This window comes from Melanotaenia boesemani, chromosome 4 (genome assembly GCF_017639745.1).
Source record: "Melanotaenia boesemani isolate fMelBoe1 chromosome 4, fMelBoe1.pri, whole genome shotgun sequence".
Classification (NCBI taxonomy): domain Eukaryota; kingdom Metazoa; phylum Chordata; class Actinopteri; order Atheriniformes; family Melanotaeniidae; genus Melanotaenia; species Melanotaenia boesemani.
The window spans coordinates 12825410-12841231 of record NC_055685.1 but is presented as its reverse complement, the minus strand read 5'-3'; the positions used below and the strand labels follow the sequence as shown (position 1 = coordinate 12841231).

General features: G+C 41.2%; 2 protein-coding genes across 2 annotated transcripts; both read left to right on the top strand.

Annotated features, from left to right (window-relative positions):
- The first annotated feature begins 1014 nt into the window (after positions 1 to 1014).
- Positions 1015 to 5193, top strand: rpl9 (ribosomal protein L9). Its single transcript, XM_041983873.1, has 7 exons — positions 1015 to 1061; positions 1173 to 1288; positions 1781 to 1876; positions 2073 to 2205; positions 3603 to 3683; positions 4161 to 4275; positions 5032 to 5193. Exons 1-6 carry the CDS (start codon positions 1016 to 1018, stop codon positions 4265 to 4267), a joined length of 579 nt encoding a protein of 192 aa, XP_041839807.1. The 5' UTR covers position 1015; the 3' UTR covers positions 4268 to 4275; positions 5032 to 5193.
- A 1782-nt stretch (positions 5194 to 6975) lies between these two features.
- On the top strand, positions 6976 to 15804 carry rfc1 (replication factor C (activator 1) 1). The gene is made up of 23 exons (XM_041983870.1): positions 6976 to 7090; positions 7477 to 7641; positions 7738 to 7816; positions 8238 to 8357; positions 8483 to 8790; positions 8895 to 8969; positions 9748 to 9825; positions 9905 to 10234; positions 10387 to 10500; positions 10596 to 10775; positions 11078 to 11182; positions 11472 to 11892; positions 11990 to 12102; positions 12217 to 12331; positions 12636 to 12724; positions 12896 to 13033; positions 13177 to 13272; positions 13362 to 13615; positions 13721 to 13838; positions 14021 to 14166; positions 14261 to 14474; positions 15000 to 15185; positions 15277 to 15804. Exons 1-23 carry the CDS (start codon positions 7088 to 7090, stop codon positions 15376 to 15378), a joined length of 3549 nt encoding a protein of 1182 aa, XP_041839804.1. The 5' UTR covers positions 6976 to 7087; the 3' UTR covers positions 15379 to 15804.
- The last annotated feature ends 18 nt before the right edge of the window (positions 15805 to 15822 follow it).

Sequence of the window (15822 nt, the reverse complement as noted above, 5' to 3'; positions counted from 1 at the left end):
AGAATGAGGAGGGCTTGATATCTAGGGTTTTCTCAATTTCAGAGTTGGGCAAAAACGCAAATTACTCAATAATTTGTTACCCTTTAATTAAAGCTGAAGTGATTCTGGTATTGCTAAATTAAGTATAATAATGTGAATGTTTTCCCACACGTGTCTGGTTTGCTTTAAAATTGTACGATTAAACTTGAACGCAACATTCAAACTGCTTCGCCGTGGGTGTTGCTTTGTTAATGTTTACATCTAGAATACTATACTAAATTTCTCTCATTTGTAGAAATTGTATATATACATCCATAATCCTAATAAATGACATAAATAAAAATTAATAACAATCAAGGTTCGTCACATAATGTCTGATACGGCACGTACGTTCTCTACTATTGCGTCGTGACGTCCTTCCTTCCTCCTTTCCTCTGCTACCGGCGAGGTGAGGTTAGCAGCAAAACAGATTCAAGAGTTTCATCTGGCTCCATCTGAGTCTATTAAACATACTTTTTGTCTAATTTTGAATAATCATGCACGGATAGTGTTATATTTCACAGTATGAGTCGTATTTATCCTTTACTTTTTATTTGTGTGAAGATATGTCTTTAGATTTCCATATTGCTTGTTCAAGGCCTGACTGTGCTAATGGCCGCTGGTTGTTAAACAGTGTAACATGTAAAACATTCATTTGTACGGTTTGACTTAGTGGTTGCGTCCTGCTTATCTTAAATTAAAATATCTTATTTAATAAAGTACTGCGATCTGTAGTAGGGTTTGTTTAGCATTCTATTAGCATTAGTGCTAACTATTTCAGTATGGCTGCGCTCCGTTTTCTACACCAAGTTAACTTTCCGCACGTTCCAACTTTACTTAGACCCCACAGCCTTTGTAACTTGACGAGATGTGCAAAAACCCCGGACCCTTGGAGAAATGTCATGCATTTTAAAGTTGTATAGGGAATTGACAGTATTGATCAAACTATTGCTTACATTAAACCCAGGGACTGAAACCTATTCTCCCTCTTTGTAGAATGAAGACCATTCTCAGCAGTCAGACTGTCGACCTCCCCAACAATGGTAAACAATTTTCTGGTCTTTGGCAATGATTACAGACTACAATTAAACTTGTATTCAGTATGGTTTCTAATCTTTCCTTTCTCCTTCCTCCTTGCTTTCTGGCATTGACAGTTGAGGTGAGGCTAAAGGGGCGAACAGTAATTGTTAAAGGACCCCGTGGCAAGCTCACCAGGGAGTTCAACCACATCAACCTGGAGCTCAGCCTGCTGGGCAAGAAACAGAAGAAGGTAGGAAGACTGAAGATGCTCTGAGAAGAGGTTGAGCTAAATCACACTGCTGTGATAGTTTGTAGGCTAGAAAACAGTTGTTTTCATGCAGCTGAAATGTTGATAGAAAGTGCTACAATGAAATATGTAAATTATATGATTAGAAATTTCCTTTGTCCAAACTAAATCTCCAGTTTGAACAGTCCAGTTCTTAAAACATGAAGTGGACCCTTTTTTAAAATTATTATTCATAAGTATAACTAAGTTATCTCATCTCAAAGGATGAACTTTTACATGAGTTATTTGGACAACTTACAAGTTTTCTTGAAAATGGCACTAGTGTCAGAATTAAAAATAAAGAATTGTCTGACTGACCAGCTGTCAGATGGTCAGTAATGTTTGGAAATGGACCAAGTCTCTATAGCCAGTTATTGCCAATGAATACATTTGTTCAAGCAAAGCCATGGTACTTGTGAAGTTCAATTAAAATGATCAGCCTCTGCTCTGTCTTAGCTTCGTGTGGATAAATGGTGGGGAAACCGGAAGGAGCTGGCCACAGTCCGCACCATCTGCAGCCACGTCCAGAACATGATCAAGGGTGTCACTCTGGTGAGATTTGTGTCCAGCTTTGCTGTGTTTACAGATGTGTGAATCAGGATTATGTGGTGGGATTACCAGACTTTCTAGCTGTGATTTCTGGTGTGACTATGCAGCCTGATGCTGGCTTTTTTTTGTTGAAGAACAATAAATTCTGCATGCTTCATCAGTCCAGCTCAGTCACACTCGCTCTTGTCTCTGACTGCAGGGTTTCCGGTATAAAATGCGTTCTGTGTACGCCCATTTCCCCATCAACGTGGTCATTCAGGAGAGTGGAACTCTGGTGGAAATCAGGAACTTCTTGGGGGAGAAATATATCCGCCGTGTCAGAATGAGGACTGGTGAGTCTGCTTTGTATTATGGAGGAGTTGTAGCTGTGAAAACAACACATGTGCACAGCATAGATAAACATAGCCAGAGTGGTTAACCTGCACACACGTTGACATTCAAGTGAGAATGTACGATTGGTCACAATGCACATGAAAGTCACTGAAAACATGTCAGTAAAGTAAATATGCAGATATGAAGCATGTTCCATTCAAGGCAAGATGGGAAAAGAAGCAGCAGGGGAGCAACTGGATTAATGAAAACACTGAAAAGTTCTACACACTTACAGGGACACAGAATCTGGATTAAGTTCAGCTCACCTTCAAATTTACTTTGCACCTCATCCTCCCCCCAACTGTGTGGTTGGAGGGAGGATGAGCCTCCCTGAAGTCTCCATTAACCTTCTGTGGGGTTAATAGAGAGGAAAATAGAAACTTTAGGTTCTTCAGCTACCCTGCTTGTTGGGATTTTTTTTTACGTTTTCCTTGAAATGGGAAGTCGCCCCACTAATGTATATAATGGACTCTTACTAGTAAAGCTCATCACCATTTGAGTCTAAACAGTGTTTAAAACTGTAGAAGGGCCATTGTGGGCCTTTTGTGTCCAACACTCCCACAAGGAGAAAGATACCCAAACTTGTTAAGACAGCAAAGTGAAAATTTGGCAGTAGGTTGAGATGAATGTTTTTAGAGGTTGGCTGGGATCAGAGTCCTGGTGCTTCCATTCTAAAAAATGCAGCCTGACATGAAGTCTGTGAGCCTCCTGCCTAGTGTGGGAGAAGTGAGAGGCCCAGGCAGCAACAGACCTCACATCACAGTCCTAAGGAAGAGTGATGAGGTCCAAGAGGCTAGTGACTATTCACTTCCACCCCACAGTACCAGCAACAGAACTGGTAGAAAAGACTGTAGGGCCAGGGGTACCCAAGTCCAGTCCTCAAGATCTGCTGTCCTGCAACTATTAGATGCAACCCTTCCCAAAACCATGATTAAACTAATACTGGGAAAGCATGAATCTCCTTCACACTAAAGCTGGGTTTATGCTGGCGCAGCGTCTGCGAACGGAAACACCTCTCAAGCATAAATCCAGCTGAACTAAGATGTGAAAGTTTAGTCTGAGGCACTTAAAAATGGTCTGCAGCATCTTCACATTTGTCTCTGAAGCTGAAGGTTTGAAGGAAGATGTTCACACACCTGCAACAAGTTAAACCTTTTCACAGGATGTTCATTAGAGCAGCTTTAGATGAGAAGTCCTTTCCAACGAGTGCATAGACTCAACATGAGTTAAAAAAGACATAGTCCAGGATCACGATGTTCTGATTTTAAAGATTTTATTTTGCTCTTCACTCACATGTCAACATGCTAAATTGGGTAAGCCTGCACAGTAAATGGCGCGCTCCTGCTTTTGCTTTCAGGTGTGATGTGTTCAGTCTCTGCAGCCCAGAAAGACGAGTTGGTCCTCGAGGGTAATGACATTGAGCTGGTGTCAAACTCTGGTATGTGTACACTTCTTTCTCTCTACAGTTCCTGTACGTGGCAGTGTAACTTTTCCATTGATGGCAATGAAATGACAAATATTACCTCTCAGATCCTTATTACAAACTTGAACCCAAACATCGTGCATCCCCGTCCAGTCAGGCAGGAAAATGCTCATTTGGTGCTTCCCTGGCATGAAAAGTAGCACTGATTCTGTTTAGCAAAATGTGAATTATTTCAATCAGACGATTATACTCGAACACACATCAGAGCATGTTTATTCATCCTGTTTCTTGCTGTAGTTTTTATCATCAGCATTTGATGGTGCACTTAATGACCAAACAGACCGTAGCGGTCGGGAGACATGATTATTTGTATTACTTCACTATTATGCTATAGCTGACTTTGATGTATATATTTTCTAAACCTGTTTAAACTTTGTACTACTGTGAGCCGTTTGTGATGTGCTGCTTATCCCTTCAACTCCTGTGTTCCAGCTGCTCTGATCCAACAGGCCACCACAGTCAAAAATAAGGATATCAGAAAGTTCTTGGACGGCATTTATGTGTCTGAGAAGGGAACAGTAGTGGAACCAGAGCAGTGAAAGGAGAGGTTAGAGGATGCCGTCGAAGCCGCCTGTCCATCTACAGGGGGAGACCTCTGTTCTTTTATTTGCATCTTCTTCACACTTCTGTCTCTGGTTCTTTCATTTTTATTGCTGTTAATGTTTCCATGTTTCACACAGATGTATTTAAGACATTTGGTAGAATTGGACACGTTACTATTATTAAGGATATAATCCAGCAGCCTGCTCTGTGTCAGGAACTGAACATTTTTTTAATTTTTTTAAACTGGCCCAGCAGCTGGGTCATATAGTCTGAGTCATTATCAGTAACGCTCATCAGTATTTATTTCATTGGGTAATAAATTGTATTTTCATAGTGAGATGCTTACTTTTCTACTAAAACAAAGTACTGAAGCATTACACATTTTTGACACCTGGCTTGTATTTTTTTATGTAAATATTTTCACACACTTTTAAGAAGTCTGCATTTCTAAAATGTTTGATCACATCAAAATGATTTTTGCCAATTTGCAAATGTTGATTTTAAGATCGCAGCGTGACGGCATATGTTTTATATTTGATATTTAACGGCCTTCACATGACTGCATGTCTTTTTCTCTCCTCTCAATGCACTCCTAAGCTTCCATCTTAACATTCTTCTGTTTTCTTGACTAACTAAATCGCTTCTTTCTTGGTGCTCCTGTCATTCAGGTTCTGGTAGTTCAGCATGTTGTCGTTAACCACATGGGTGTTGCATGAAATCCGGTCTTTGTCTCATGGTTGTCTCTTCTGTTTCTTTGTAGCGGCATTGATCCAGCAGGCCACCACAGTCAGAAAGAAGGACATCAGGAAGTTCCTGGATGGCATCTACGTCAGTGAGAAGACCACCGTGGTGGACTCCGAAGTTGACTAAACGTTCACTTCCTGTTATGACCAATAAATAAATAACCATCTTTTCCAAGTTATCAGGTCTCTGTTTCCTCTTGTTGCACATTAGAAACAATCTTCAGTTTGTCAAATTGTACTTAAAGTCTTTAGTATCTCCTGATACCTTTGATGTTTCCAGTTCCAGTCCTCAAGGGCTATAATCCTGCAAGGTGTAGATCAGGGGTAGCCAACGTCGGTCCTCGAGGGCACCAATCCGGCAGGTTTTCCAGATTTCCCTGCTCCAGCACACCTGACTCAAATTGATAGATCCAACAGCCTATAAGGATCTTCACAATGACTCGTTAGTTTAAGTCAGGTGTGTTGGAGCACAGAAATCTGGAAAACCTGCAGGATTGGTCCCCTCGAGGACCAACGTTGGCTACCCCTGGTGTAGATGTTTCCCTGCTCCAACACACCTGATTGAAATTAAATGGCTATCCTAAGCCCCTTAAGCTCTGCTCAAGCATGTGGACCCACTAATGTGATTCAGGTGTGCTGCAGCAGGAAACATCCAACACCCGCAGGACGGGTTCTCGAGGGCCCACTTTGAACACCCTTACACTGAGTGTTCTTTGTGTGTGTATAGTTTCATCTTTTATCAGTTTGAACAGAAATGATTAAATGTGTGTTACTGAGTCCTCAGTTTAAACACTAGACATCTGATGTTAAATCTAAAGGTAAATGCAACCGTGTCGTATGTAAACAAATATGAGGCTATCCTCATTTCATTAGGACAAGCAATGAAAGTTGCACATGAACTGAGAGAAAAATTCTTTAATACAAAATTATGTAATTTACATAGGTTGCTATGTAAAATGTGAGACTTTAGATTTTAAAAAGCCTTTTCAGTCAGTTTTTTACTGTAGTGACACAAACTTTACTGTTTAGGATTTAACACCTGAGAGTCGACTTTGGACCGATGAAAGTGCAAGTTTTTTTTTTTTTTTTTCGGACCACTGAGTCAATCTAAGCATAATTTCAGACTAAAATTTGGAAGCCAGTGCCTTCATCATCCGTATATCCAGAATGATGTTGAAACTAAAATGAAGGGAAAGGTAGCAGACTTCTCACATCTGATGAAAAAAGAATCGCCTACACATAATTTATGAGACAAATTTTTAATTTTGACCTGTGAATTCTTATAAAATGACTTGTATTAAAATGTATTCCCTGCCAAGTTTGTCTTAGAGCAGTTTCTAAATTCCTTAAGATTAAAAATAAATCTGCAACCTGTTATATGGTAAGATATTGATTACTTTCAAACATGGAGATCCTTTGCAGATTAGACAGTCTTACTAACTATCCTACTCTTAGAACAATTCCTCTCAAGTTATCTCCATTAATATAGGGTTTGATGTTTGAGTTTTGTTTTTGTTACATCTCATTTATTGAATTACAACCCCTGTTTCAACCATGTAAGGGCCTGGTGACCTATCTGGGGTGTACCCTGCCCCTCACCCCAGAGCAGCTGGGATAGAGGCTTCAGTTTGAATGTGGTCTAAAAGTAAAATAAAAGAAAAATCCTTCAGATTTGATTGTTTATACCCTTTATAATTAATACATGTTTTGTTTTATAGACTTACAGATAATTATATTTATACACAAAATCATATTGTACACAACAGCAACCTTGTACATCTTTTGATACAAATGAATAAGAACAAATACACATATAATGGCCATCATTTATTCTTCTTTGTTTCCTGCTTTCTTTTTTCTTCAAATGAGATCACTGTCATGAGTTTACAATTAGTGTTTTTACTTAAAAAACAGAATAGCACGTTGAATGACGCACTGACGCACGCCACCGTCCACCGGTGCGTCATCTCCTAGCGACTGCTTAGAATTCAGCTTCGCGCCAAGCACTTGAAGGATTTTTTTTTACTTTTCTGATAAAAAACCTGCGACAATACTGCGAAAAAAGTGTTTGAAATGGTACGTTACATATTTCAGCCTTCTTGTTCGTTAAGACGAGAAACTGCTTTAACAAACCAAGATAATAATAAAGAGAAAGTAAGCGTACTGTCATGTAAAAGCACGTCTCAGCTGTTGAAACGCACTGCGAAGTGTTAGCTGCAGCTAAAGTGATCATCTTGTCCACTTCTAAACTGAAGTCAACAGTGTACATATTACCATTTTGAAAAATCTGGCAAGTGTCCGATGTTTTGTTAAGAGAAACTAAATGATGTTATATTTCAGACTCAGGTCATTGTGTAATGTGTGAACTGTTTGCATGCTGCTTGTGGAGGACCGTTTAATGAGGTAATCTATTCGCTCGGTCATATCTACTTCTAATAATGCACTTCATGTCTTTTTCCCAGGACATTAGGCTGTTCTTTGCACCGACATCAATGAAGTCGGCGGTGCAGAAACCAGCCCCAAATGGAAACGTCAGAGCAGAAGAAGAGAAGAAGAAAAAGAAGAAAAATCTGTCTGAAAAGTCCTCAGATGAGGAAGTGAAAAAGAAAAAGAAAGAGACCACCAAGGTAAGCAGATGATGTTCTTCTGTCCTCGTTGATGTCAATTAGTGATTTACCTCCTCAGCATGTCCATTCTGGTTTAATGTGACTGATGCTCTTTAGGTCAAAAGCTCCAAGGCAGGAGAAGAAAAGCGCAAGGATAGTGAGAAAAAACGAAAGAAGCATGCAATGATTGTGTCTGGTAAGACAGATTTGGTGCTGTGTAAGACTAATGCTGTAAGTGAATTTAAAAAGAAAAAACCTGCATTCCACAAACACCCTGCTAATAAAAGCAGCACAGTTATTGTCTTCTTTACTTCTGAACTCCAAAGTGGGGTTTGTCATGGTAGGATTGTTTTTAGGGAAGAAATAAAACCTGCATTAATAGTTGATGTCATGTCCAGATTCCAGCCTGGAATTTTTTAATTGTCCTTGTTGAGCACTAATAAAACTATTTGCCATCAAGATTTAAGCTTAATGCTGTCGAACAGCTGGAAGTGTTGATGAACAGCTTGGTGAACTTAAATTATTTTATTTTAGAAAAAGAAAGGTATAATTTAAGTAAATGATGCTACATAGAGGTAAGACCTGTCTAAAACATATTCTTGTTTTGTCCTGTTCAGACTCAGAGGAGGATGAGGAGCCAGCGATAAAGTCAAAGAAATCTTCCAAAGTGAAAGCAACAACCAGTAAATCCGCTCCACCTCCTAAAAAGAATCCTGTGCAGTATGTCTCTGAAACAGGTGATTATGCTGGACTACGTTTTCTTTAATCAGTATCTTTGTAATGGTAAGAAATAAATGTATCTTTTAAAAACATTGTGTGTTGTTAATTTGTGGAAAATAAGTGTTTTTTTTTTTTCTTGTAGACTCAGACAGTGACAACTTTCAGTCATTGAAAAAGTACACCAAACCCAAGCAGAATGGCGCTGGCAAAAGCTCAAAGTCGGATGCAGAGAGTTTTACTCCAGGAGCCAAACAGGGGACAAAGTCTCCCATCAAGTCCTCCCCCAGCCAGGGGAAACCTGGGCTGAAGAGCCCTCCTGCACCTACAACCCCTAAATCAGCTCCATGTCCTCAGCCCAAACAAACTCCCACCTCGCTTCTCGACTACTTCGGCAGCGGTGCGATTCATCGCTCGGACAAAAGACTGGTTTCTAGCACAAAACGAAAGGCTGTGAGTGCTGATGAGTTCTCTATAAAGTCTTCTCTCAACCTTTCACAATTCAGTTTTACAAAAACTAATCTTTTATTAAAAAACTAATTTCCTGTATTCCTCAGCCAACTCAAGACTCAGACTGCCTGATAAGTGATGAGGAGATTGCCCGACATTTGCAGATGGAAGAGGAGATGGAGGTACGTCGATCAGCAGCTGCTCATCACTTTCACAGTAGCTCAAACAAACTTTCATGTAACTTCATGTTTAGATCGACAAAGTTCTAACTGAAGAGACACTGAGGTGCAAAAATAGTGTAAAACACTCAGCGTTCCTCACAAAACCTTTATGAAGACAGTTTATCTTTGCTTTGAAAGCTTTGTTGTTTACACTCATGCTTGCTAGCTTACAGTTTTTTCCACAGCTGTTGCTGATGGTTAGTGTTTCATGTAAAACCACCAGTGGAGCGGTACCAACCACAGGGATTTTAGATGTTGTGTCTGCTGCATGCAGAAAATGGAGCGAGTGGTAGAAAATGTCTAGTTATGTTTTGTGTTTCAGGCCTTTCAGTATGTAAATTAGTCTCTCTGTTCCTCTTTGTTTATTTGTTTAGAGTCTGATTTAAAAACTTAGTTTAAATGTGTTCCACTTTAATTTAATATTCTCTTTTTTTCCCCCTTTTATTTTATTCACTATACATTTTCATTGACAACCTTTGGATTAGATACCCTCTGCTATTATATTAGCATCAGTCCAACTATCAAACAGTAGAAGAAAATATTTATTTTTCTGTATTTTTTACTTTGTTTTTATGTATAATGATTAATAAAAGGAATAAGGTCCAATTTCAACCCAAATTAATTGACGTATTTTAAGTGTCTAAATGTGAAACTATTGCCAATTTTATTTTTTAAAAATGCCATTTTTAAGTTTAATGTTATGCTTTTTTTTTTTTTACTTTTCTTCGTCTTCACTCAGCTGGAGAAGCAAGTCCATGAGGATGAGGAGTTTGCAAAAACATTAGCTATGTTGGAAGCGGAGCCACAGTCGAAGAAAGTAATGTGTGCGAGGATGAAAAGGCACATTTACCTTTCACTGGAAACATTTTACATATCGTGTTCATGTCCTCACCCAGGTGCGTAAAAGCTCTGATGAAAAACAAGGCCTAACCACGACTCCCAAGAAGAGAAGCACTGGTGACGCTGCTGGCAGCAGTTGTAGCATATCAGAGGATGTGATTAGTCCGTCGCCTGTACCAGTCAAAACCAGCTCCAAACTGGCCATGATGAAGAAAAAGGATGAAATCAAGGATGAGGAACCAAAGAGTAAAACACCCTCGTCACCTACAAAAATGAAAATCTCTCCAAAAAAGGAGCCCACTGTTTCATCTGTCTCAGAGAAGAAGTTCACACCCAAACTTGGAACCACACCCACAGCCCTTAAAACCTCTCCTAAGAAACCAGAGGTGAGCCCTGCAGACGTCAAACTGGGTCACACTGAAAATAATCCACTAATAAATCACTTGATGGATAAAGAGAAGAAACAGAAGGACAACGTGACGTGACGTGTTTACATATTTAGAAACAGCTTCAATGTTTTCCTCTGCTTCCCAACTAGAGCACAAGTACAAGTCCAGATGATGCAGAGAAGAAGAAGGGCAACGCTTCAGCTTTCAGAAACTACCTCAACAGAGATGGACCACGAGCTCTGGGATCCAAGGAGATCCCAACGGTATGATGCACCGTCCATCAGCAACAAGACCCTGAAGACACTTCTTCCTATCTGGTTTTGTTGAAGTGAAATGACTGTGTGTGTGTTTTTTCCAGGGAGAGGAGAACTGTTTGGAGGGATGTGTGTTTGTGCTGACGGGAGTCCTGGAGTCGATGGAGAGAGATGATGCCAAAACTCTTATTGAGCGCTATGGAGGAAAGGTGACGGGCAATGTCAGCAAGAAGACCACCTACCTGGTCCAGGGCCGAGACAGCGGAGTGTCTAAGCTCGAGAAGGTGACCTGTCAACCCTTTAAATAAAGAAATAAATTTATTTAGACTCAGACAAACCTTTACTGGATATTTTTACTTTTGAGATATTTTATTAAGAGGTTTTGTGTTTCTTTGGCATGAGTTGAGACGCAAACATCAAGTGATGCCTGATCAGACTAATAAACTGTCATTAGTTATAAACAGAACTAAAACTAATGCACATTTCTTTTTCCTATGTTTGTCTTTTCCTAATGTGCTGTATCTATCCTCTAAACATATGTTATGAAATAGTTCAGTTTTACCCTCCTGTGTCTCACACTGCTCAGGCGGAGAGTCTTGGCACCAAGATCCTGGATGAAGATGGTCTGTTGGAGCTGATCAGAACCAAACCAGGAAAGAAATCGAAATATGAGATTGCTGCAGAGGCTGAGGTCAGTGCTCGCTTCTTTCTAGATGGTATACCAGCTGTTATCTGCTGTTAAATACAGTGTTTTGTTGGCATTAGGTCTGAGGAACTGTTGAGTTGTTCTATGTAAAAACTGTCTTTTATTTTCTAGTGTCTTTAATCTCTTTGAAGTGGTACAGTTGATCCGCAGACCAGACCAATAGAATTATATCAGTAAACTTTCACTTTTTAGTCTTACTTACCATAAAAGGTGTGACAAAAAAAGAGAGACTTTATTTATTTAAGAATCTTTTCTCCTGCCTTTTATCAATCAGAGCAAATCCTCAAAGACCAGGACTCCCCCCAGCCAGACGTCAAAGACAACCCCCAAAGCTCAGAAGATCTCTCCCTCCAAAGGTAACTCCAGGTCTCCTCATACCCCAAGCCCATCAAAGACAGGGCAGACACAAAGCCACGGCGCCAGGACCAGCGATAGCAGCACCCCAGCTGGGAGAAGCTCAGGTCCCACAGCCCGGAGGGACCTGGGCCTTTCTTCCTCCACCTCCTCGTCTTCCTCTGCCTCACAGCCATCACTGTCAGGGGAGGGCGCCACTCTGCTGTGGGTGGACAAGTACCGTCCACTCTCTCTGAAGACTGTGATTGGCCAGCAGGGGGACCAGAGCTGCGCTAACAAGCTGCTGCGATGGCTGCAGAACTGGAACAAGAACCACAGCAGTAACACCAGCAAGCCAGCAGGTAGCAGGAAACTCAGCTCATTTATTTGATTGAATTTTAGCACTTAACATAAACCTGTGCTTAACAGAATGTGTTGTTGATGCTTTCTGCTGTGCAGCAGCAAAGTTTGGTAAATTTGGAGGGAAAGATGATGGATCAGGACACAAAGCTGCTCTGCTGTCTGGGCCTCCAGGAGTGGGGAAGACAACCACAGCAGCTCTTGTCTGCGAGGTCAGCCTGAAAAAGCACATTTTGTGGCCAGTCTGTGGCTGTACGTTCTCTGTATTTAGCAACTGTTACTTTGTGTGTAAATGTAAATGTGTGTGTGTGTGTGTGTACTGGTAGGAGCTGGGCTTCAGCTACGTGGAGATGAACGCCAGCTGCACTCGTAGCAAAAACAGTCTGAAGGAAGTTGTTGCAGAGTCACTTAACAACACCAGTATTGAGAACTTCTGCAAAGGTGATTCATCCTTTAATATTTGTTTCTCTCTTTCTGTTTGTTAATAATTTTACACGTTTCAGATACATAGAGGCTGTAAATTGAGACATTAGGCTTTTTGACTTTACATCAGACAGTACTTGTCCTTGTTCATCAATTAAAATAGAAGCATTTAGGATGTTTAAAGTTAAATCTCAAAGGTTCACTGTCCACAAGATAAGCAGCAACAGCGCAGCTGCATTGAACCAAAACTGCACATCTTACTTTGTCTGCAAAACTTCATCCAGAAGTGAAGCACTACATATCAGCTTGCTCTGTGTTGCAGGTACGTCTCAGACTGTGAGCAGTAAGCACGTCCTCATCATGGATGAGGTTGATGGCATGGCCGGTAACGAGGATCGTGGAGGAATCCAGGTTAATAAACTAATTTCTCTGCAGTTGGACCAGAGTTTCACACTTTCTATATTGTTAGGGAGCTTACTGGGCATATATTTAAATTTTTCCTTACAAATGTGGTAGTTTAAAGAGGAATGAAGAGCTGAACAATGGCTACAGTAGCTGATTTAGTCCTGTTTCTTCCTGTAGGAGATGATCGGCCTGATAAAGAATTCAAAGATTCCCATCATCTGCATGTGCAACGATCGTAACCACCCAAAGATCAGGTCCTTGGCCAACTACTGTTTCGATCTGCGCTTCCAGAGGCCGCGAGTGGAGCAGATCAAGGTACACATCCTCCTCTTTATCTGATGGAAGATAGGTCTGAGCCGCAAAGCTAAGAACAGAAAATATGCAACAGACAAATCTTTGTTTTCAAATGTTATTTACTTTCTCCTTTTTCTCATTTCACATCATGGCTCTCATCTTAGGGAGCTATGATGTCCATTGCTTACAAGGAGGGGATCAAGATCCCACCCCCAGCTCTCAACGAGATCATCTTAGCCTCCAATCAGGACGTCCGACAGGTAAAGAGGTCAAAGCATCAGATGTTTTCTAGAGTTTGAGAGGTTTTCTTGTGGCTTTACATGTTGCACTTTGGCTGTCGTTGCTCCAGGTGATTCACAACCTGAGCATGTGGTCAGCCAAAAACAAGGTGATGACTTATGACCAGTGCAAGTCTGACGCAGCCAGCGCCCGCAAGGATATGAAGCTGGGGCCGTTTGATGTCTGCAGGAAGGTGTTTACCTCAGGAGAGGAAGCTGCCCACATGACCCTCATCGACAAGTCCGACCTATTTTTCCACGACTACTCTCTGGCGCCGCTGTTCGTCCAGGAGAATTACCTGCATGTTCGTCCAGCTGCTGCTGGGTGAGCTGCTGCTACTGCTCGCCTCATGATTTAAGCTCAATGGTATTGAGACTAAACTGTTGTTTTAACACTCCTTTACTGCCTTGGTTTCTTGTTTTCTCCCAGTGGTAATCTGAAGTCCCACCTGATGCTGCTCAGTAAGACAGCGGACTCCATTTGTGACGGAGATCTAGTGGACAGACGGATCCGCTCAGGACAGAACTGGTCACTGCTGCCCACTCAGGTAACAGACAAGAAGAACTGACTTTTTACTTAATCCTCTGCTCAGTGAAGTGTGCTCTCGTGCTGTTGTTGTGCAGTGAAAGACAAATTTGTTGTAGCAAAAGAGTGCATGACTGACGTAATCAAAGCAGCATGCTAACAGATCAGCATGAGGTAAATAGGAGTGTTTGTGTGTATTTGTAGGCCATCTATGCCAGTGTGTTACCAGGCGAGCTCATGAGAGGCTACATGGGTCAGTTCCCAGTCTTCCCCAGCTGGCTCGGGAAAAACTCCTCCACTAATAAACACTCTCGGACCATACAGGAGCTGGCCTCTCACATGAGCTTAAAGTAATCTTTTTTTTTTTTTTTATAGTTTTTTATTCTCTACACATTACAAAACACAAACCTTAACTTTTTGTTTATGTTGGCTTTGCTCCTGCAGGACACTAAGCAGCAAACAAGCGGTAAACCTGGACTACCTGTACTACCTACAACGAGCGCTGCTACATCCACTTCAAAAGCACGGAGCGGACGGCGCCAGCCAAGCCGTGCAGCTGCTGGATGACTATCAGCTCGTCAGGGAAGACGTGGACAGCATCATGGAGATCAGCGTCTGGGGTGGACAGCCGGACCCCTACTCCAAACTGGACTCCAAGGTAAGCCAGAGGCAGGTTTGTGTTATTGATAAGAAGATTAAAAGTGACATTTAAAGTACTCTTCCGGTGTCTGGTCAGGCTGTTGTTATTGGCTGATGATGTTCACAGTATTACTTGGTATTGATCTGCTGTTTTTCTTCACCCGTGAATATTTATAGCAGTTTTTACAGCTTTAACACTAAGACATGGTCTATTGTCTCATGAATGTAAATTTCAACTCTGGCAATTAGTGGATCAAACACAAGCAGGAAAAACAACTTATTGCCTTAGTGCAACATCTGCATTCATATTTTATTTTAATTCCTTTGAAATCAACCATTCCTGATGGAAATGTGATTCTTTAGATGTAAACCGTTCCACCATTTACCAGCTGGTTACTGACTAGTTCATGTGGGGCTTCATTTGTGCAGTTGCTAGTTTAAAAAGTGAGTGCAGCTGCTTAAATTTTTTTTTTTTCCCCCCTGTCTTTCTTTCTTGATCCTCTTTATGCCCAGTCTGACGCCTTTGCTGCTGGTTTTCTTCTAGGTGAAGGCAGCGTTCACACGTGCGTACAACAAAGAGGTTCACCTGACGCCGTACTCGCTGCAAGTTGTGAAAAAGGGCCGCCGTGGTGGTGGAGCGGAGCAGGAGTTGGGAGAGGAGGACATGGGTCCGGATGGTCAAGAGTCTGACGATGCAGGGGACCGGCTCAAATCAGACGCAATGATCAAAGTAAGTGCATTCAAACTGGAATAATTAAGCAACATTTTTTCTTTTTTAATAATTTTTTGAGATGACTGCTGTCTCGTGTTTCTCCCTGCAGCAGAAAAAGACCAAAACCACTAAAGAGTCAAATAAGGAGAAGAAGGAGGATTCTGGCAAGGGCAAAGGGAAGGGGAAGGGGAAGGGCAAAGCTAAGAAATAAGCTGGAGGAGAACTTCCTGTCCTGATCCGTCTCCACAAACTAACATCAATGCTCTGCACTTACATTAATCCATCGATGAGAATCAGTAATCTGGTCTGAAATGCAGCAGGTGACCCATCATACCTTCATCACTTGGCTTTAACACTTTCTTAAACATCTGGTGTCTCCATACTGATGCACATTATCTGCTCGTTCACCTATCATGTCTGTGCACACATCTCCTCAGGAGTAGTGTGCATTTTTCCAGTCTTTAGTTTGTAGTGGAGGTGTTGAGGATGTAAATAATGTGACCCAGGCGAAGAAGACTGTTAGTTTTTACTGCTACAAAACAGACGTGTCTTTGCTTTTGCTCTACGGTTAGTACTTAATGATCCTTTTTCATGTAAACTGCAATTTTGTAAGAGTAGATAAATATGTTGCTCATGAGTATGAGTGTTTATTTCC